Source organism: Tachypleus tridentatus, chromosome 12 (assembly GCF_004210375.1).
Source record: "Tachypleus tridentatus isolate NWPU-2018 chromosome 12, ASM421037v1, whole genome shotgun sequence".
Classification (NCBI taxonomy): domain Eukaryota; kingdom Metazoa; phylum Arthropoda; class Merostomata; order Xiphosura; family Limulidae; genus Tachypleus; species Tachypleus tridentatus.
In genome coordinates, this window is record NC_134836.1 from 90,482,683 (window position 1) to 90,504,916 (window position 22,234).

The window sequence follows — 22,234 nt, forward strand, 5'->3', positions numbered from 1 at the left end:
CATATAGTTTCTAATTGATGAACGTGTGAATGTAATCGAAATAAAATGCAATCAGTGACTTAGATTTTCTTATTCTCTTCTTGAAACTTAATTCTCTACAGTTGAAGCGAAAGGTATTAAAAATATTTCTACATATTAGCACAAAATGTTTTTTAGATAATGGAATTATGATTATATATATATATATCAATAGTACTTGCGCTCCTTAATCTGTATACATCTTGGGATTTTATTTGACTGAAAAAACTGGATAATTTGATTAATTAGTAATAAGTAACTTCATTAAAACACTGACAATTTTTCTAAAAATAAAAATGGTTGTATATCGAAAGATCAGTGAAAAGGCAATAACTTGGAGGGTTAATGACGCTAAAGTTGGGGGTTCGATCTCTGCAGTGGGCATAGCGTAGAAAGCTCAATACAGTTCAACAAAGCACACGCATTTCTCAAGTAAACTCCGGCCTCCAAAGCACCACGCTAAGCTACAAACTTGTGTATCAAGTGTTACCAGTTTTCATTCAATAAAACCTATTTCCTCAGGACTTGTACCACGAGCAGCGAGACAGTGTCTGCATTATGTTTGCTTCTATCCCTAACTTCAGTGAGTTCTACATGGAGTTAGAAGGGAACAATGAGGGAGTGGAATGTTTACGATTGCTGAACGAAATTATTGCGGATTTTGACGAGGTAATTCCCTCTCTTATGATATTTGTATTAACCAAATATTGTAGAACCACGCATTCAGAAATCACATAATAATATGATTTTTTAAACACAAATTTAAAGTTTCTAGCATAGTAAATGTGTGATACTTTATTGTATCATTTTTTCATAAAAATACCTTAACAATCAATATCTTGGAATAAAAGTTAGTCGTACGTACAGTAACATAGAAAGCACCTCGTGTAACTTATGGAACTTGTATCAATTGAAACTATTGAATTTTAATCGGTCGTTCATGAGATTTCAGTTTGAAGAAGTTAAACTGTAAAAGAACTAGTAGTAAATTCTATAATGTATGAATCCAGTTTATCCTTTAAACAACTAAAAATTGTTAACTATGTAATTTTAGGAATTAATTAATTTTAATATTCTTTCAAGAAACTTATTTTTAATGGCGCCCTCTTTTGTAAGATTTACTTGACTAATTAACCGTTCTACACAGATTGTAGAAGAAAAGCAGTTTTCGTGTATCGAAAAGATCAAAACAACCGGCTATACGTACATGGCTGCTTCCGGCCTGACCTCTGCTTCCACTGACCTGGCTTCACACTCTCACATTACAGCTATGGCGGACTTTGCTATACGGTTGAGGGAACAACTGGATTATGTTAATGAACATTCCTTCAATAATTTTAAAATTAGAATTGGTGAGGATCTGGAATTCAGCGGTACAAGTTTTCGTTTGAAATCTATTGACTTATTTTTTTTTTTCACATCAGGGTGCCATAGTAAATGTAAGTGTGAAACGTAGGTGAAAATCGGACTGTTTTTTATGGTCTACCTTTTATAACTAATTGTTCTTATTCTTTAATAGCTGAGAATAAGAATAAAAACTGATCAAACATTTTGACTGGGAAAATAATGATCTTTTATTAATTTTTCATGCTATAACTTTTAAATATTAATTAATACTTTTATTTGTTATTTAATGAATATTTCTGAAAAACAACTTACACTGAATATTTATCTTCTGGATTAGAGAATTCATATATGTTGGCGATAGGATTTGAAGGTCAACCAGCAGACATGATAATGTTCTCAAATAAACCTGATATCGTATCTGTGAGAGACCTTCTAACTGTGTAATGTTTATTGTTTTAGGCTTTCACTTAAACAATTTAACGTGTATTAATAAGGAAACACAGAAGCCTTGCAACTGGATTTGTTATTTTGGGAAAATTTTATATTTGGTTAGCAGAAAAAATAGTTTAGAGAGAAACGTTTTTATTTTTGAGTTTCTACGTTTGTCCTCTTGAGGTGTTCATGGAAACTGAGTAATGTTTCAGTCTTATTTCTTAACACTTAGCTGTCTTAACAAGAAATGTATATACAAGTTACATTTCAAGAAGTCTTCCGTTGTAACTTGTGTAGGCTTGAATAGAGTCTTCTGTTGTATTCTGTCTAGTTTTAAATGAAGTCTTCCGTTGTACATTGTGTGGGTTTAAATGAAGTTTTCTGTTGTACTTTGTGCAGGTTTAAATGGAGTCTTCCGTTATACTTTGTGTCATTTCAAATGGGTCTTCCTTTGTACTTTGTGTAGTTTTAAATGAAGTCTTCCGTCGTGCTTTGTGTCATTTTAAATGGGGTCTTCCGTTGTATTTTGTGTAGGTTTAAATGGGATATTCCGTTGTACTTTGTATCGTCTTAAATGAGGTCTTTTGTTGTAGTTTGTGTCGTTTTAAATGAAGTCTTCTATTGTACTTTGTGTAGGTTTAAGTGAAGTATTCTGTTGTACTTTGTGTAGGTTTAAATTGAATCTTCCGTTGCACTTTGAGTCATTTCAAATGGGTCTTCTGTTGTACTTTGTGTAGGTTTAAATGAAGTCTTCCATTGTACTTTGTGTGGATTTAAATGAAGTCTTCTATTATACTTGGCGTAGGTTTAAATGGAGTTTTATGTTGTATTTTGTGTAGGTCTAAATGTTGGCCCAGTTGTTGCTGGTGTCATTGGAGCCAAGAAACCTCAGTACGACATCTGGGGTAATGCTGTTAATGTTGCTAGTCGAATGGATAGCACGGGAGAAATGGGAAAGATTCAGGTATCTATTCGAATTTAACGTTGATGGTTTTATATATATACACACACATGTATATAGTATCACATAAATATTGTAGTAAAGAAAACATTGCTCATTATATGTTACTTGTAGTCGAAATGAAAGACTGGTTTCGGTGGCAAAAATAATTTATTTTCTAAAAATTGTTTTAAGGAAATGAATCTAATACTATAGAATTTAATTATTAGCGAGGTTCAGAAACTGTATACGTAAAACACAAACATACATGAAAGTTTTGATACCTTTAAACAGATGAATAAATGCTAACAGTTTGTTTGTGAAAATTCGCGCAAAGCTACTCGAGGACTGTCTGTGCTAACCGTCCCTAACTTTGGAATAACAGACTAGAAGGAAGACAAGTAGCTAACATCACCCATAACCAGTTCTTGGGTTACTATTTACCATGTGATTTACCATTATATTATAAAGCACTAGCGGATGAAAGGGGAAGCATGGTGTATGACAGGATTTGATCTCATGATCCATGTATTAAAAGCAGGATATGAATCTACAAACAAAAATTACAGAATAGCAAGTAAATTAAAAACCATTTTATATTCCATGGTAAAAATTGAACCGAGTTTTGATAGAATTAAACAGCAGTGGATCGAGTGTTCTTTTAAAACAAAGTAATAAGTACTTTTTCATAAGTTCATAATATCAAAATTTATCTTTCTTCTGTAAAAATAAAATTTTTACTTGTTTCACAGGTTATATATTAGATTTCAGATTGTACTGAAGTTATCTGTATCTGATTATGCAGGTTACGCATGATGTCTACGAGGTATTAGAAGAACATGGTTACACACTAGAATGTCGAGGTTACACAATAGTGAAGGGAAAGGGAGAAATGCTCACGTATTTCCTAGATGAAGGAAAAGGAAAGTCTTGAGGAAAACTAGAACCAGGAGGAAACTTATTTAAGATTTTATATTTATTGGCAAACTATAAACTGTTTTATTGTGTTCTTTCTCTGAATTGTCCATATACGAGATTGTCAAAGGAAGAGAAAGATGTCGCTCAAGTAGTAGTTACTTCGTGAAATTTAGCGTAATTCATAGAGAGTGTATGTAAGTTATATATATAAATATATAAGTTAATATGATTTTCATAAAAGTATTATTTATATATGATACAAATGTTTGTCCAATGTACTTACTTAAAGAGCACCGATGGAAATTTTAGTGGTGATTTGTAAACCTGGATGGCGCCACCCATACACAGCTTTATGAAATAACAGCGCTGCAAAACGAGAAAAAAATAAGTCGGGAATTTTTTTAAAATTCGTATCGTGATTTTGTTAAAGTGGAATGGCTACTGTATTGTTTTTATACCGATATTTTGAAGAAGCAAACAATGAGAAGACAATTTTAGCGGCAAACGGATGAGGTTAAAGTTTAAGTAAATTTGAGTCGTCCATTATTTTACGATTTATACTAGGTCCAGTAATGAGCTTGGCCTCTATTCAAACAAATATATATTTAGTGAGACACTACTACGGCCACAATTCAACAAAGTTAACTCAGCTATGAATCCACTATCCATTTCAACTAATATAATACCCACAAATCTCTAACACATTACGATGTTAGTAACTATACTTTGGAAGCGCATGGGTTTAACCTGTTATCGAGTTCAAATAAAAGGAATGTTGATCATTTCGAAAATAATCGTGTTTTCGCTTCTCTATTTAAGTATTTTAATTGTTTAAATACGTTGTGAAATATTTTGTACATTTTACCCCAGGTTATTTATTATATGTAAACGTAGGAAGAAATCGTTCACTATTTTATTTTTAATTTTATGAATTAAGAGTTATGTTGAAGTATCTTTATTGTTAGATTATGACAAGTTGATAACGTAAAGGCATAATTATTTTATTCATCAGAATCAATTATTTTATTCGATCTGTTTGTGTAGTTCTACAATGTTATCGATAGAGACCACTTTTAAAAAGTATAGAGTAATACGTTTTAAATTTCTAAATTATATTTAATTTAAGTTGATATTTGTAACCTAACATTATATATCAGGTCTCTTTTTCATGTTTACAAAGTGACAGTTTTGGGGTATCGTAAATATTATTTTTATTGGCTGGTAGCCAATTTTTTAACACCATTTGAAATGCCTATTTGAATTTTTAGACCAGAGTCTCGAACGAGGAAATATGTTGTGTTAAATGAGCGAAATGGTTTAAACCTTATTTTTTCATTTAACTTTCGAAAAACATGTATTTTATTTGCATGAATGTTCGCATGTGTGTGTTTACATGCGATGTTGTTTAAATATATAAAGCAACCAGTGTTAAAAAAATGATTAAATTGGTGTCAGTATTTAAATGTTTGCAACATAAACACTTTTCGGTAGTTAAACGAATAAAACAGAATAAAAAAAAATAAATTAAGAAAACTCTCCAACCCAAGGAGTCGATCTGAACCATCACGAGTTGTGTGTCGAGGCTTTAGAATTTCAATGCTGAAAACTCAAGTTCAGAAACCTGAAGCATTTCAATTTAACCATTATCACATGTTAAGCTATTATTAAATTTTTGAAGCAGTTTCTTGATCAATCTCTGTATTATATCAATTTTCCTCTACTTTTCTCCTTACCTTGTTCCTGCTTAGTATTCGGTTTACAAGAAGTACGCAACATTAAGAAAGATGTATGTTTCATGCACTAATTTAGAGCTTAGGCATAAGTAGGTAACAATTTTATCTTATTAAATGATGTCCCTCAGTGGACCGAGTAATACCTCAATTCTGTTGTCACACGTGTGCGACAACACACATAGAGACAATTCGTGTTGTGAGAACAATTTGGGCAGGAAACTCATTTGCTGAAAATGTTCGTTTGTATATATAAAGATAATTAAGAAAAAAATCGCAGATTAATTTTCGCTAAAACCACGTAAGCTGTGATAGTATAACTGTACCAACCCACTTTTAGGAAGGGAAAGACGAAAAGTGAATGCTAAAGATTGTATTTTATATATATTGTGGAAATATAAACTAGTTCAAACATTCAGTTCAGAAGATACTTAAAACACGCAGAATCCTACATCCCGGTTAAAAGTATTATAGTTATCATTAAATTACCAATCTTAAGGGCTGACATACAGGGCGATCCAAATATGACGACCATCAGGATACATGATGTTTCAAATATCTGGCCTCGTTCTGTTATTCTTTCCAAAGACATATTTGTTTCACTGATTTTTGCTGTTGTTACATTAATCCTGTTCTGATATGGTGTCGTGAAATCAACAGTGCACAATTCAATGAGCTGAAAGGGCAGTATTAAGAGAATCGTGGTGGTACGTGACTTTTGGATCCTCCACTACACTTTATGATACGTGACTTTTGGATCGTCTACTACACTTTGTGGTACGTGACTTTTGGATCGTGCATTACACTTTGTGGTACGTGACTTTTGGATCGTCAACTACACTTTGTGGTACGTGACTTTTGGATCGTCCACTACACTTTGACCCACTATTAGTTCAGTATCGTTACTTTGTGACGTTTACTTATATTGATAGGTTATGCCACAGACAATAGAATCAATGTTAAATAAGTATGCATGTAGAATACGTTTGAGAGAGACAGTAAGAGACAGCTTTCTTTGGCGATATATCTTAATATGATACGTTATGTATTGCACCAATAGTAAACAGATAAGAAACAACTTATGAGCACAGTGAATGGATTCTAATTTCAGGATACACTATATGTTTTCACAGAATATTGGAGTCGAAACATGTACTATGCTTCCTAAAATAAAATCGTTTCATTATGCTTTTAAATCTTTGTTTGTCAGTCTAGTATTATGTTAGCATAATGTACTTCCATAAACAAGCGTATAGTACACTGTTCAGATGTGAACAAAATACTGTGTTTTTTGTATACTATGTTGTATCTGTAACACTGAGTGTATCGCAAGTGAACACTAAATGTTAGATCATATACAGTTGTCCGAAACATTTTTTGCTCAAAATTCTTAAGATTAGTTCTCTAAATTTACTATTGTTCTAAAACGTCAGGCTGTCTGAACAATATTTAATAATTGTTATAATGTCAATCTTTATGTTATGAACGTAGCGAGCTTTACCTGTACAACTATTAAACCCGAGTTTATTAACCATTGTTCTAAAACCCATGTTATGAACGCAGCGAGATTTACCTGTACAACTGTTAAACTGCCTTCCCCCAGCTAGTACAGCGGTATGTCTGTGGATTTAAAACGCTAAAATCAGGGGTTCGATTCCCCTCGGTGGGCTCAGCAGATAGCCCGATGTGGCTTTGCTATAAGAAAACACAGACACAACTGTTAAACCCAAATTTATTTTTACAGTTAATTGTATAATTTTTTCTCGTATTTAAATCAGAGTTTTCCATTGGTCGAACAATTGATAATTTTCAATGAAGTCATTTGCGTCTATGGGAACAATTGTTACAGTAGATGTTTGTTTTGTTTCATTTATCTAAACTGGTATGACGTGTGTAACGGATCAACTATTTTACGCAAAATTAAATTTTAATAATTCTAATACGTTAAAATAGTATTTACAGTACTGTGCCTTTAAGACTTACAATTATGATACAATATTTCTATTGTGCTCAATCCACTAGAAGCGTTATTATATTCCTTCACAAATGTAAAGGTTTTGTGTATTTGATATGGTATGCTGGCGAGAGCATATATTTTGTGACATACGACAAATACAATATATGTATGTGGATTCATTAAACCGATAAAATTGTAGACTTATATGGGTTCAGCACACAACAAATTGATCCATATTGTATCTGTGAAAATCCATAAAGGGTTGAATTGCTATAAATTGTCTCAACTGGCGGAAAAATATCTAACATTAAACTGTTCTCAATGTATCAATAAATCAACGGTAAATAACTATTGATTTTGCCAAAAGACTAGATGTGTCTTAAAATTATAAAGAGGTTTACATGTAGCAAGAAATGTTTTAGAAGCATTGTCAAGTAAATTATGTGCCAACTCAAAACAATATTTGTAAAAACTAACAAACGATAATATAACATTTGTGGTTATTTTTCAATATGGTTGACACTCGAGTTAATAAGGAAAAGCACCGATATTTTTAAACGTTTCTTATCTTTACGGTTTCTTAAAATAAGTTTAAATCGAATCAGACTCGATTTCTCGACTTACGAGGAAGTTTAAATAATACATAATATTCATCTGATTCAGACTTGAAAAAGTTTCTTCCTACCTATAGCATTAATTCACTTTGTTTGTGTGCACTGCTTAATGGCGTTGCTTTAAACGTAAATTTTCTTAAGTGAAAATATATTAACATCATTCTACTGTATTATTGGCTTTTGTTTGAGTGCAGAACTACGAAATGTAGTTTAATGGAGTGTTTGTCTTCCTTTAGGGTTTGGAAATCAATAGTTTTACTAAATTACTTTGCTTGCGAGGAGTGAATTATTTGTTTTGCACTAGAAATAAGGTCAGTTGAGTAGACCTATTTCTCTCTATATGAATTATTATAGTTTTTTACATTTTGATCAAAACATTTAGTGTTAATCTTTTATTCGTGATGCTGTTTGTGAATATTAAGAAAAACAATCATCGTTCGCTTTAAACGTGTTTAAACATCGATGGAAGTTAACATTGAATCACTGTTAAAATGTGCTGAAAAATATTAATTCTTTTTTCCTACATACTAGGATAAGTAATGTTTTGGTTATTATGAATGAGGTATTCTGAGGCGTGAAAATCCACCATATAATTCTAAATTAATAACAGAGATCATGATTACAGTCGCTTACTTGTGTAAGTTCACACTTCTGGTGTTTTGTATTTGACATCGTATATCTTTATGCAGAATTATGCACGGAGTCTTAGCGGAACATTTGTAAGACAACAATGTATTGATCAATGGAACGTTCTGGTAAGAGAGCGAAAAGCTCGCAAATAAGAGAAAATTATGATAACGTCTGTGTATAATTCTACATGTTTACTTACCGACGTTATGAATCTTAAAAAGCAACACATATCTTTCTTAAGCTCAAAATGCACTTATCGTAACAGCAGTAAATAGATCAAATGAACTGTAAAACAATAGATCAAATGAACTGGTTGGGTCTACTCAAACGTATCTTATTATTATTTTGAATCATATATGATTTCCTATTGATAGATTTAAAAAAAAACAACAACACATGAGCCATACAATTAAAGGAACTTGTTGTAACTATAAACATTTTTTTTTTAAAAAGTGTTTTTGTATCGAGCACGTAGATTTAATACAACAACAGTTACTGCTTGTGGATTACAGGAAATAATTAGCTTTAAGTATTAACATTTGTTTACGAGAATCCTCTTCTGGATATATTTTGTCTGTAAGATTACGTTTTCTTATGTAGCAATGGACGCGATTTGCATGTATTTAAATCATGTCAGACAAATTTATATATACATTCATTTGAGATGCCAATAGTAAAAAAGTAATTATTTATTTGAAACGTTTCACGTTTATTGCTAATTTATTTGAAATTGTATGATGCTAATTCTGTGAAATAAAAAAATTTGGACTGTATCTGAATGATGCGAGTCTTTCATGTTGGCATGTTTTTGCACGTGTTAATACCAAATGTTACTCTAACAAAACTTCACGACTTTAAATATTACGTGTTTCCACAGTAATTTATTACTTCGTAAAATATATAAATATTATTTGTGAATGTGATATTACATATTTCCATAATAATTTACTGTTGCATAAAAGGATAAACATTATATACTTCTTACATGAGTAACATGGCTTTAACTTTGAGAAAAATGTCACATGAACTGCTATCTTTGTGTAATGTCTTATTATTTTGGATCGTATATTTTTTCATCACTCACAATATAGACATCTCATAAACACTGTAGAATCTTAACTGTTTTGTACTTGATAGTATTCGTCATAATAAAAATACCAAGACGTTGGGCTTTATTTTCAGGTAAAAAATTGTTTAATTATTCTGTGTTCGGATAAATTACTGGTTCTCCGAAAGATATACGCTGCTTCAAAGGTAGCTGTATTTGTTTGTTTGTTGTTTTGTTTTTTTGACACAAGCTATTCGAGGGCTATCTGCGCTACCCGTCCCTAATTTAGCAGTGTAAGACTAGAGGGAAGGCAGCTAGTCATCACCACCCACCGCCAACTCATGGGCTACTCTTTTACCAGCGAACAGCGGGATTGACGGTAACTTGTAACGTCCCCACGGCTGCAAAGGCGAGCATGTTTGATGTGACGGTGATTCGAACCCACAACTCTCAGATTGCGAATCGAGTGCCTTAACCACCTGGCCATGCCGGGCCCAAATGTATTTGTATAGTCTTCAATAAAATGCACATGTTTATCAAATTTTACTCCACGTAATAAGATTCTGTCCAACAAAACTTTAACTAGATGAATGTTTTAAACGTCTGGGATACGATGAATTTTTGACCCAGAAAATGTGCCTCGTATTTCCATTAAAAACAACAACAACACAGAAGACCAGAAGGTAGAATCCATAATAAAAACAATTTAATTACTATTTTCATGATAACTTAAGACTAACATGACCGAGACAGATACTAACCGTATCGGATCAATCAACGTGGTCATAAGAAGGGTCGCCACTACCTAGAGTGCAGCATGTACATATGGAGAGTGCAGCAGGTTGTTGGGGACGGTTTATGAATGACAAAAAATTCATTATGGTCACAAACCTTCCCTGGCGGAGCGAAAAAAAAATGCCCCGTTAGCCAAAATCGATCGATACTCTATGTTAAAACATAACATTGCTGTTGACTACATACGAGTCAAGGAAAATTCGTTGGGGTGTAGGCGACACAGTAAGAGTCTGTAACAGGGCAGAAAGAGATGTCGCGCCGTCCCTGATAATAAACAACTCCATTAAAGACACAAGACCTGACTTTTATTTTACGACAAAAAGCATCATCTCAGAACGAATATATTTACGTATTTCACTACAATTCCAGGAACGAAAACGAAGTGGAATGCTAGAGTATATTAATTCCGTATCAAAACTAGCTATCCAGACACCACCAATAAAAGTCGGTTTCTGATCTGGATAAAAAAGGAAAAAAGAAGTTTCTTTTGAAACTGTGAACTTCTTACTAGTGTATTTGTGTAGACAATTTATCAAAACTTTCTATACATTATGACTGAACATGTATGTTAATACCGGATAATCTTTAAATTCGCTCAACTCGACATATTTTTGTACCTTCTTTTAAACTCGTTTACTTTTATGCCTTGACCTACTTTTCGTATTTATAGGTATTAAAAAATAAGCCTAATATGAGAGTATAAAAACGCTTTATAGAATACGATAACCTTATTTATCTAAGCAAAAAAGAAGACGATATATTACTGCTCTAAGAAATAAATAATTAATATCATGTGACACCTGCTGGCATGCGAGAATTGGAAACAGGAAAAAATTAAACGATACCAAGACATTTTGGAAAAACCAATGTTCTTTTACAAAACTATTTGTTTTTGGGATAGTTCATTTTAAGCAATGAAATACTTATTTACAGAAAATAATTTTCATGAATAAGTAGCGAAATCACGTGGAACTGACAGGTAATGAAATAATTAAAACTTTAAAGTATTTTGAAATTGTTTGTTTTGAATTCCGCGCTAGTCATCCCTAATTTAGCAGTGTAAGAAAAGAGGAAAGGCTAGTCATCACCACCCTCCGCCAACTCTTGAGCTGCTCTTTTACCAACAAATAGTGGGATTGACCGTCGCATTATAACACCTCAAAGCTGAAAGGGGAAGGGTGTTTGGTATGAAGGGTATTCGATCCCGTGATCCTCAGTTTAGGAGTCGAGTGTCTTAACCACCTGGCCATGCCGGGCCGAAAGAATTAAAATCATTGTATATCGATTAACGATAAACCCATCTCTTTTATCGCTTTCTTTCGTGATATCTTTTACCAAAAATACAGTATCAAGAATTATATAAATGTCAGAGTTTTAAACTTGAAAATCTTTATTTTTCTCGATATTTAACTATCTATATAACAGCGGATTTACTTTTCGTAAAGCATAAGCTATTTATTTTATAGAAAGCTATTTACATATTCAAAAGTTTGCTGGTCATTTTAGGGCAAAGCCACTCTAGACTAGTCTTTGAAAGCCCCTAAATTTACCGTTGTTCCACCGGAAGATTATATTCCAAGGTCATTTTTTTTTATTTAAAACGTATTTGAACTAAAGAAACTCGCTTATTAGTTTCTACCTTTCAAAAATGAGCCTCTCCACTCCGTAATTTTCTGTTCTCATTTGTTTTTCTGTTAATTAGGTTAGCAGGACAAATTTTTATGTGAGCCCTATACCCGAATTTTAAGGTATTTTGCTTTTAAAATATAACTTAGCGAATATGTTTTAAAGAAATCCATATAAATAGGTTTTCTATAAAAATCAGCTTCGTAGTTAAAATAAACCAGAATTGAATCTATTTGCAGTAGGTAATCTATTCTCAACTTTCTAATTAACTATTATATTTTTTTTCGAAAGTTAATTTTGTGATTAGCAGTAAGATTTTCTAAGGAAACGTAGATTGTTTGTTTGTTTGGAAATTTCGCACAAAGCTACTCAAGGGCTAGCTGTCTTTCTTCTATTTTATCTATATGTAAAACTAAAAATATCTCTGTTTGTTTACTGCTTGTCCGCTGCGTTCACTGTGCAGATCACACTTCTCTCATGTGATTTTTGTGGTTTGTTTATAATTTCGCGCAATGCTACACAAGTGCTATCTGCGCTAGCCGTCCCTAATTTAGCAGTGTAAGACAAGAGGGGAGGCAGCTAGTCATCACCACCCACCGCCAACTCTTGGGCTACTGTTTACCAACGAATAGTGGGATTGACCGTCACATTATACACCCCCACGGCTGGGAGGGCGAGCATGTTTAGCGCGACGCGGGCGCGAACCCGCGAACCTCGGATTAAGAATCGCACGCCTTACGCGCTAGGCCATGCCGGGCCCGGAAACGTAGATAAATACCTTAAAGTTATATGTTAGTGTTTCGAAATTTGTAACAAAAACATTAAGTAGAAACTTAATAACGTGTAGATTAAAAATATAGCTACGCATTAATAAACAACGATTTAAATCACAGCTAAACAAATAAGAGCTGTTATTTCTTAAAATTTGAATTTGATAAGATGTATCTTAGCGACAACTTTCTAAATGTACGTATATAACTAATTGGTCTTTGTTATTTTTCAATTTGAATGGCATCACGTAAGCTAAATGACCAGGCCAGAGACCCCAAAATTTAATCTTAGCTCATCCTCATTTATAACAACTGACCAGGTGTTGGGTGGTCAGGTAAAAAGACCTGCTATGTAAATGGAAGGGCTTTTATCCGAATGGTTGAGCTGTGTGTTACTCTTATAACGTCCACCGCTTGTACAGCGGTAAGTCTACAGATATACAAAGCTAAAATTAGGGGTTCAATTCCCCTCTGCGGACTCAGCAGATAGCTCAGTGTGGCCTTGCTAAAATAAACACACACACACTCTTTTATAACACGCAGAACATGTTTAGTGGCATATCTCGAACTTCGGACCTTCCGATACGAAACTAGTACATCAACCATTAGTAAAATTTTCTGGCTTACGAAATACATAATACATGAAACTTTATCAGTAAGTATGTATAAACTTCATTTGTTTATGGTACTAAACAGTTATCCTCAGAGAATGATTTAGGTAGTGGTTTTCTGCATTGAGATACAAATTTAAATTTCTGCCACAACGTAATTCGAAACACTCAATAAGTGCTTTTCTTGCTGCTTTTGCTTCTTAGTTATACAAGAGAAACTATATGATAATGTATCAAGACAAATCTGCCTGATAGTTTCAACACAAATTATTGTATCTACTGCATTACTTTTGGTTAGGTCACTCGACTGGCAACCTGTAGATCGCGGGATCTGATCCCATCACCGAACGGACTTGTTCAATCAGCTGTGAATACTTTAAAATATGACAATCATATAGTATGTGTTTTCTTATAACAAAGCTACATCGGGCTATCTGCTACGTCCGCCGAGGGGAACCAAAACCCCTTATTTTAACCTTATAAATCCGAAGATTTACCGCTGTCCCAGTTTGGGACGACAATCATATATTTCTAAAGATTATTTGTTTGTTTGTTTTTTGAACTTCGCGCAAAGCTACTCAAGGGCTCTCTGCGCTAGTCGGACTATACATATCGGACTAGACCACTTTTGCAGCGATAAGTGGGTGGATTCTATGATTCATAGATGCAGTCTCAGCCAAAAAATGTATATGTTGTTCTGTATTAATTTGAATATTGCATAATTACAATTGAAATTTCAAGGCTACTCAAGGGCTATCTGCGCTAGTCGTCCCTAATTTAACAGTGTAAGACTAGAGAGAAGACAGCTAGTCATCACCACCCACCGCCAACTCTTGGGCTACTCTTTTACCAACGAATAACTCCCCCACGGGTGAAAGAGCGAGTACGTTTGGTGCGACCGGGATTCGAACCCGCGACCTTCGGATTACGAGTCGAACGCCTTAACCCACCTGGCCATGCCGAGCCTTCTAAAGAGTAGCCCAAGAGTTGGCGATAGGTGGTGTTAACTAGCTGCCTTCACTCTGGACTATCACTTTTTAACTAAGAATGACTATCGCAGACAGCCTTATAGTAGCCTTGAAATTTCAATTGTAATTATGCAATATTCAAATTAATACAGAACAACATATACATTTTTTGGCTGAGACTGTATCTATGAATCATGGAATCCACCCACTTATCGCTGCAAAAAGTGGTCTAGTCCGATATGTTAAAGAAAAGTCACTAATAAAGTTGTGAGATAGTAGAAAATTAATTATCTGTAAATAATTACTAAACAATATCTCACAATATAAATTTTCAGAGATATGAAGAACTACTGTTAATCTGTACTTTATGGGCCCGTTAAAAGGTACTTATTATAGTTCATCTCGTCCAACATGTGGTCTCTTATAAGTACGATATGTTTGTTCGTTTCAAAGTTTAACCAACACAATGGGCTATCTGTACTCTCCCCACAAAAGGTATTGAAACCTGGTTTTTAGTGTCATAAGTTTGCAGACCAGGATGTCGTACAATAACTACGAAAATAAGTATAGTGTTTTAAGTTGCAACAAAACATAATAGTTTTAGACAAAATATATCCGCCAGAAAATAAATGACTATAGTTTCAGTTTTTCTATTACGGTTCACAATATAATTCAAACCTGATAACATGGTAAAATAAAACAAAAAAGGAAACAGGTTTCAAATAATATATTTTCGTTTACGTGCTGAAAAACTCGTTTCATACGTGGCTTAGCCATAGGTAAAGAAAATATTTTAGAGCAGCGTTCACGGTTCCCACGGAAACATACCACTCAAGGAAACGCTAAGCGAAGAAAGTTTTCAAACGCCAAAATTAGTTTTCAGCAATAAGGAAATAATGCATGTAGTGACGCCAATGTCTTTTTTTAACAGTTTAGATGAACGAATCGAAGGTCAGAATGCTGAATAAGACCAAAATTAAACTTTTATCATACACATTAACAAAATCACTCCTCACATTGGACTAATGTCTTTCTTACAGTACTCCAAAGTTGTTTTTTTATTTCGCGTAGAGTTACAAGAGGGCTATCTGCGCTACCCGTCCCTAATTTAGCAGTGCAAGACCAGAGGGAAAGCAGCTAGTCATCACTACCCACCGCCAATTCTTGGGCTACTCTTTTATCAATGAATAGTGGGATTGACTGTTACATTATAACGCCCCGACGGTTAAAAAGGCAAGCATGTTTGGTGTGATGGGGATTCGAATCCGCGGCCCTCAGATTACGTGTTGAGCGCCTTAACACCCTACCCATGCCGGACCTGCTCCAAAGTAACATAACAATAGACAACTAATGCGATCGATTAGTTCTAGATCATTTAAATGAAATTGTGGAACCGAATTTATAACTCTGAAATAATCATTTTTAAAACTTCACTATCATTTCACTTCCCCCAGTCATGGTCCTGAAATAATTTGTTTTTTTTTTCAATTTTTTTAAATTTGTGCCTTCGTACGAACTAATATGAATAACCGTTTCATCCTCCAGCTACTTGAGGTATGCAACGGTTGAACAAGTATATTGTGGAAGCAACTTGTGTATATGAGACTTGTGTGACTTTTTCCGAATGGAGATCCTTTCTGATTATGTTGCGTACTTTTCCTTGGAACACGTGTACGACTTTTGCCACTAACTATTGTGTTCGTAATTTCTCACCTGTTACGAGACGTCTCATTTTGCTTACCACAGCTGGAGTAACTACGTAATGCAGGTCTCTTTCTTATTGTTCCTGGTACCCTAAAGTGATCCAAATATTTTGTTTTATAATGTCCACTCTTTAAAATTCTCCAACTGAACATGTTTTTATGAGCTGGGTGTATGAATATTTTGTACCCATTTGTTTGTGTCTATATTTTCAAGTATGCAGCTACATAATGTTCGGTCTATGCTCTGTGCAACGAGGATACCAAAACCTATTTTGTAGTATTATAAGCCAGATGACTTAAGCCTGAGCCAACGGGAGGGAGGAGTATTTTCATTTTAAATGCGCTTTTACATATCTTTCCCCAAAACGATCATTTTTCATAGAATTATATATTTTGTTTGTTTGTTTGTTTGGGAATTTCGCACAAAGCTACTCGAGGGCTATCTGTGCTAGCCGTCCCTAATTTAGCAGTGTAAGGCTAGGGGGAAGGCAGCTAGTCATCACCACCCACCGCCAACTCTTGGGCTACTCTTTTACCAACGAATAGTGGGATTGACCGCACATTATACACCCCCACGGCTGGGAGGGCGAGCATGTTTAGCGCGACGCGGGCGCGAACCCGCGACCCTCGGATTACGAGTCGCACGCCTTACGCGCTTGGCCATACCAGGCCAATGATTTTAGCAAACTGTACTTTTTAAATCCGATAACGATGTCAGTTGTGCCACGTTTATGGTGCTAAAACATAAAGCAATGTTTAGAATTACAAGCACAGAGTGACCCTTGAATGTAGTAATGTGAATGAAATTTGATATCATCAGGTAACTTATTGCCTATAATGGGCAAAGCAATGTTAAAACTAAGCTATTGTTTTTAACATTATCATTCGCTTTAATTAAAAGGCTAAGAAAAGATTTCTGAAATATTTCTGATAGTGCCTTTGAAACCAAAGTTGGCAGTCAAGCCCAAAGTCTAAGATAAGACTTAGTCTACATGCGTGAGGAATTTGAAAACTCTCTGCTTCTCCACGAATGATATTGATTTATTGCACCATGTAAAGATAAGTTACATAGCTCTAAAGTAGCACAGCGGTATGTCTGCAGACTTACAAGTGTGAATTCTGGGTTTCAATACATACCTGAGACGTGCAAAGTACAGGTAGCCCATTGTGTAGCTTTGTGGTTAATTACAAATAACAACATAAGCTGTATCGCTTCTTCTTTATGGGTATTTGGGTGTTTTGAAAATTTTATACCCAGGAGGGTCAGGTGCAAAAAGACCTCTTCCCTCATTTCTTACTTCATTTCTCAGCCTCTACTATATTGAAGTTGTAGTGTTTGAGGGCCAGAGTAACCCACACGTACTCTTGCCCTTTTCAGGGCAATGTCAATATACTATCTGCAATCCTTTTTTTTTAATCTATTTATATAAAGATATTTATAAACTATGTATATTATACTAATTCTAAACGTCTCGTGCATGGTGGCCAGCTTGATTTATAATTCTTAAAAATATATTCATTGGAAAGAGGTACTTAAGACAAAGCTCATCATGTACGTGGTATCTGTCAAGATCACACAATAAATAATTTTTATGCCAGTTTTTATCAAAATAATTTAGTGCATTATGCGAGAGTCTGTTGGATATTGTTTCTAAGTTTGCATACTTGTATATGAATGTTAATGAAGTACTGCGCGGTACGTTATAAGCTGAGGTTATAATTGAATTTGTATTTTCTGCAGTTTTTGTAGTTGTTTTTGTGATATGTTTAACCAGGTTGGACATGCGTATTCTATAATGGATCTAATGAATGTTTTGTAGATTTTTATTATATTATCAGAAGTGCCTTGATTTTTACCCGATAGGCTTTTTGCATAATTTGCTCTTTTCCATATTATAGTCAGGATATTGTTAGTATGCTGTAACCACGTTAACATGGTATCGTAGGTTATTCCTAAAATTTTAACTGAGGTAGCAGTCTGTAAAAGTGATCAGTTCTTGTATAACTTTGGTGGATCTTTTTTCAGTTTATTTAATCTGGTGAATAGTATTACTTGGTTTTCGGAATATTTATTTTTATTCTATACTTCTGGCAGTATTCTTCTAAGTTATTCAGGACTGGTTGGAAGTTCGTTGTTGCTATTGAAGGCATGGGGACACTTTCCTAGACCGTTACATCGTTAGCAAATTGTGATGCAAAACCTAAGTTTAGGTCCGACAGTGGCATATTATTCACATACATAATAAATAAGATAGGGCTAACTACCCCTCCTTGTGGGACATCTGTCTCAGTTGAAAAAGACTCTGAGTAGGCCCCATTACCATCGAGTTTACACGTTCTATTATCCAGAAAGTTATATAGACAGCGAACAGTTCCTTGGGATAAATCCATTTCTGTTAAGCGGTATCGTATTCCCTGCTGCCAGACGGTGTCGAATGCTTTCTCAATGTCGAGAAAGCAAGTGACAGTGCATTCGTCCTTGTTAAAACTATATGTAGTTGTTTCGTTAATCTGATTAGGTGGTCCGTAGTTTGTCTAAATTTCCTAAAGCCGTTTTGAATTTCGGGTAATTTTGAATTTGCTTCTAAGTATATAGATAGTCGGTTACTAATTATTCTTTCTAATATTTTTCCTGTGCAGCTGGTTAGACAAATCGGGTGGTGGTTTGGTTTATTTGCTGACTTACCTTCTTTCTAGAACATTAAAATTACAGCTTGCTTCCAAGAAACAGGGGTATATCTGGCTGTAAATGATAAGTTAAAGAAAGCTCCAGTCTATTGTTTTATCTGGTTTTATCGATGTGTTTATTGTGCTTGCTGAGAATTTTGGTATGTACGTTATTTTGTTCTGTTCAATGAAATTATTGACTTTATTATAGAAGTATCTGTTCACGTCTGGTTCATGGTGTGTTTTGAACATGTTTTCCAGGTGGTCTTTAAATATATCTGCTTTTTCTAGTTTAGTGTAAGCTGTTTTGTCATGTGATTCTAGAGGTGGATACTCTTTGTTTGTTTTTCCTGTGTTGGTATATCTTTCCAAGTGTGTACAGAATTGTTTTCTTTTATGGTTTAATTGTGAGCAGAAGGTTTCCCAACTGTCTTGCTTTTGTTGTGGAAATTCATTTCTTATTTTATTTCTTGTGGTATTAATCTGTGTTTTTAGTGTCGAATTTAGATTTTGTATGTACTGTCTGCGTAGTTTTCTTCTTTCTTTTATTAGGTGTATTATTTCTTGATGTGGATGCCATATATGTGTTGATATGAAGTGTGTTTGTTTCGGTATTGAGCTGTTGGCTGCATGGTTTAGGCACTCGGAGATTATATGACTATATACATCTATATCTAATGCGTCCGCAGCGAAGTTTAGTACTTTAGTTGGTAAAATTTGGTTTATGATTAACTGAAATTCTGGGTCTTTTTTATAATCTAATTTATCTTTTAGTTTCATTTTGTTTAAGTGAGGGGGTGAGATAGAAGATACACCAGACTGCAAAGTGGTCAGCTCACTATCCTTATCGTGACCAACGGAGAAGTTTACGAATTTGCGACACATATTATACGAACACAGGCATAATTCCAATATTTAACTGGTGCCATCCATGTGCGTACGAAATATGTGTCGGTGTTGCATCATTTAGCAGAATCATATTGGTTTCGGTTAGAAATTTATAAAGCATTTTACCATTAAAGTTTGTAGATCTACAGTTGAAGGTGGCATGTTTACTATTTAGATATCCTGTAATTATTATATTGGGGTTATGAGTATATATCCTGTTTAATATATTGGCATCTAATACTTTATTAGGCGAGCAGTAAATGCCTACCAGTGTAACTTCGGTATTATTTTGGCTTCTTACATCTATTGCTATTGATTCATTTGAGGAAGGTATTCTTACTTCCTGAACTATAAGTTCAGTTTTATACAATAATAAAATACCTCTGTTTGAATCTATCTTATCCTTTCTATCTTGTCTGATAATAGAATATCCTTTTATTTTAAATCTATGTTGATTATAGAGTTCTCGTTTACTAATTACAAAGACATCTGGTTTTATGGTGTTTGTTATATCTTCAATCTTACGTTTGTTGGAAGTAATAGCGCCCTGGATATTTATGTGTAATACTGCGAATTTATCTGTGATTGATGGACTTGATGATGTATGTTACGATCTGTGATAGGTATGTTTTGGACATTTTTCATAAATACTTCACTCACTATTTCTATTGATTGTTTACGTTATTAGATTTTACGTATTCGACCATTATTTCAGAAAAAGCAGATGTAATGGTATGAGTCAATGTATTTTCAATGTTCACTGGTGTAGTTTTGTGTGCGTCTTCAGTAGTTTAGGGTAAATTTTCACTAGTTATTGGTGGTTTTTCTGATTGCGTAATGTTTTTTGACTAATGCAGCATATGAGTTTAATTGTGTGCTTGTGTTATTTATGGCTGTGGTGCCTGTTATGTTTTCAGGTTTCTGATCAGTAGGTGGTTTTGGTTGTTCTTTGTTAATGTGTGTTGTAGACTTGTGTGTGTGTTTTGATTTTTAATTTCGTATATATGTGTTTTAATTTATTTATATATTTGTCAACCTTTATAGTTTGCTATGCGTTGTTCCCCACAATCGCATCATTTTGGTTTGAGGCTTTGCTTGGTCCATTGAGAGATGCGGTGGTTTTCTCCATACCCTACACAACGCGCACTTGCTTGATAAGCTATGTCGTATAACTGGTTTGCTTTTGTGTTTTTTAACTTTCGTACAAAGCTACTCGAGGGCTATCTGCGCTAGTCGTCCCTAATATAGCAGTGTAAGACTAGAGGAAAGGCAGCTAGTCATCACCACCAACCGCCAATTCTTGTGCTACTCCTTCACCAAAGAATAGTGGGATTGACCGTCACATAATAACGCTCCAACGACTGCAAAGGACAAGTATGTTTGGTGTGATGGGATTTCGAACCCGCGACCTTCGGATTACGACTCGAATGCTTTAACCACCTGGCCATGCCGGACCACAAGATGTTTTGTTCTATAATAACCATTTCGTTGAAGAATATCATCAAGTAATTCACAAATGTTTGCAGGTTTGCTTTTGTTAACTGAAATGTTGAAATTCACCCTTAATTATCTCAACCGATTGAAGATTTACTGAATGTGCTCTCTCTCCCCTCTATCTCCACCCCCCCCCACCAAAAAAAAAAGATAATTAAATATGTTAAAATGTTATTCAAATCAGTGTTGGTCGATAGAAGCTCGACAGATTGTTGTGTTATCGTCTTAACAAAGTCTTTTGGCGGAACTTGTCAAAAACAACTTTCAGGTACACTTGAGATGTAATTCACTTTTCTAAAGGAATCAAATCATAACAGCTGGAACGCTCTCAATATCTTTTCGCTATCTTTAACAGCTTAGAAACGGAATATAAGGAGAGACAAATATCTCAGGTGTTTTTCTACCTTTCTACGAGTCGCTTTAATAGTACACAAAACGACAAATTGTGACTCATTAGCTCAAATGATACACTTCCAGACGTTTCTGTTCATAGTTTATATTTAAAAGAAACACTCAAGCCGAGCTCTCCTGTTTTTGTATTTGACATAAGTGATTAATAAACTGACATAAAAACGTTTGTATTGTTTTTTGCATGGAAGGTTAAAATAGAGGGCTCAATCTGAATTTGTTTTAAATAGAAATGGTCTTCAGTTCGTTGATTTTAATTATTTTTTCTTCTATATAATCATGTTATTGTGAGACATCTATTTAGTAGATGATGAAAGTGAAACGTCATCCGTATTTATTATAAAATGTTTAAACTTTTCTCTTTTTACCGTCAAGTTATAAATTTTAAATCTTCAATCGCAAAGGAAATACCACAATAAAAATTTCAAAGATAACTTCGGATGTCTCTAAAATTTCTTCTAGCAGTTTATATTGTAAGAACAAGATGTTAAAGGTTTGTTACTGCAATATTTTAAACTCTCTGCAAATTAAGTTGTTAAGGGAGGGGAAGTTTGCAATCTGCAGTAAAACACTACTCACTAGGCAACTCTTCATAGCACTCTTTTCATTTGAAAGTAGCCAAGTAGTTCAGAACTAAGGATCACTAATCATATTGTAGTGTTATGCATTA

At 34.2% G+C, this 22,234-nt stretch overlaps 1 protein-coding gene across 2 annotated transcripts in view; it reads left to right on the plus strand.

Annotated features, from left to right (window-relative positions):
- Positions 1–9,351, plus strand: part of LOC143233964 (adenylate cyclase type 5-like) — a 131,863-nt gene extending 122,512 nt beyond the window's left edge. Inside the window, exons 16-19 of one of the 2 annotated variants that reach the window (XM_076470901.1) lie at positions 541–687; positions 1,166–1,457; positions 2,637–2,761; positions 3,543–9,351. In XM_076470901.1, the coding sequence (XP_076327016.1) occupies positions 541–687; positions 1,166–1,457; positions 2,637–2,761; positions 3,543–3,671 (693 nt within the window). In that variant the 3' untranslated portion in view covers positions 3,672–9,351. The remainder of the gene's footprint in view (positions 1–540; positions 688–1,165; positions 1,458–2,636; positions 2,762–3,542) is intronic. The other variant, XM_076470902.1, reaches the window with a different exon arrangement.
- Positions 9,352–22,234: the final 12,883 nt, after the last annotated feature.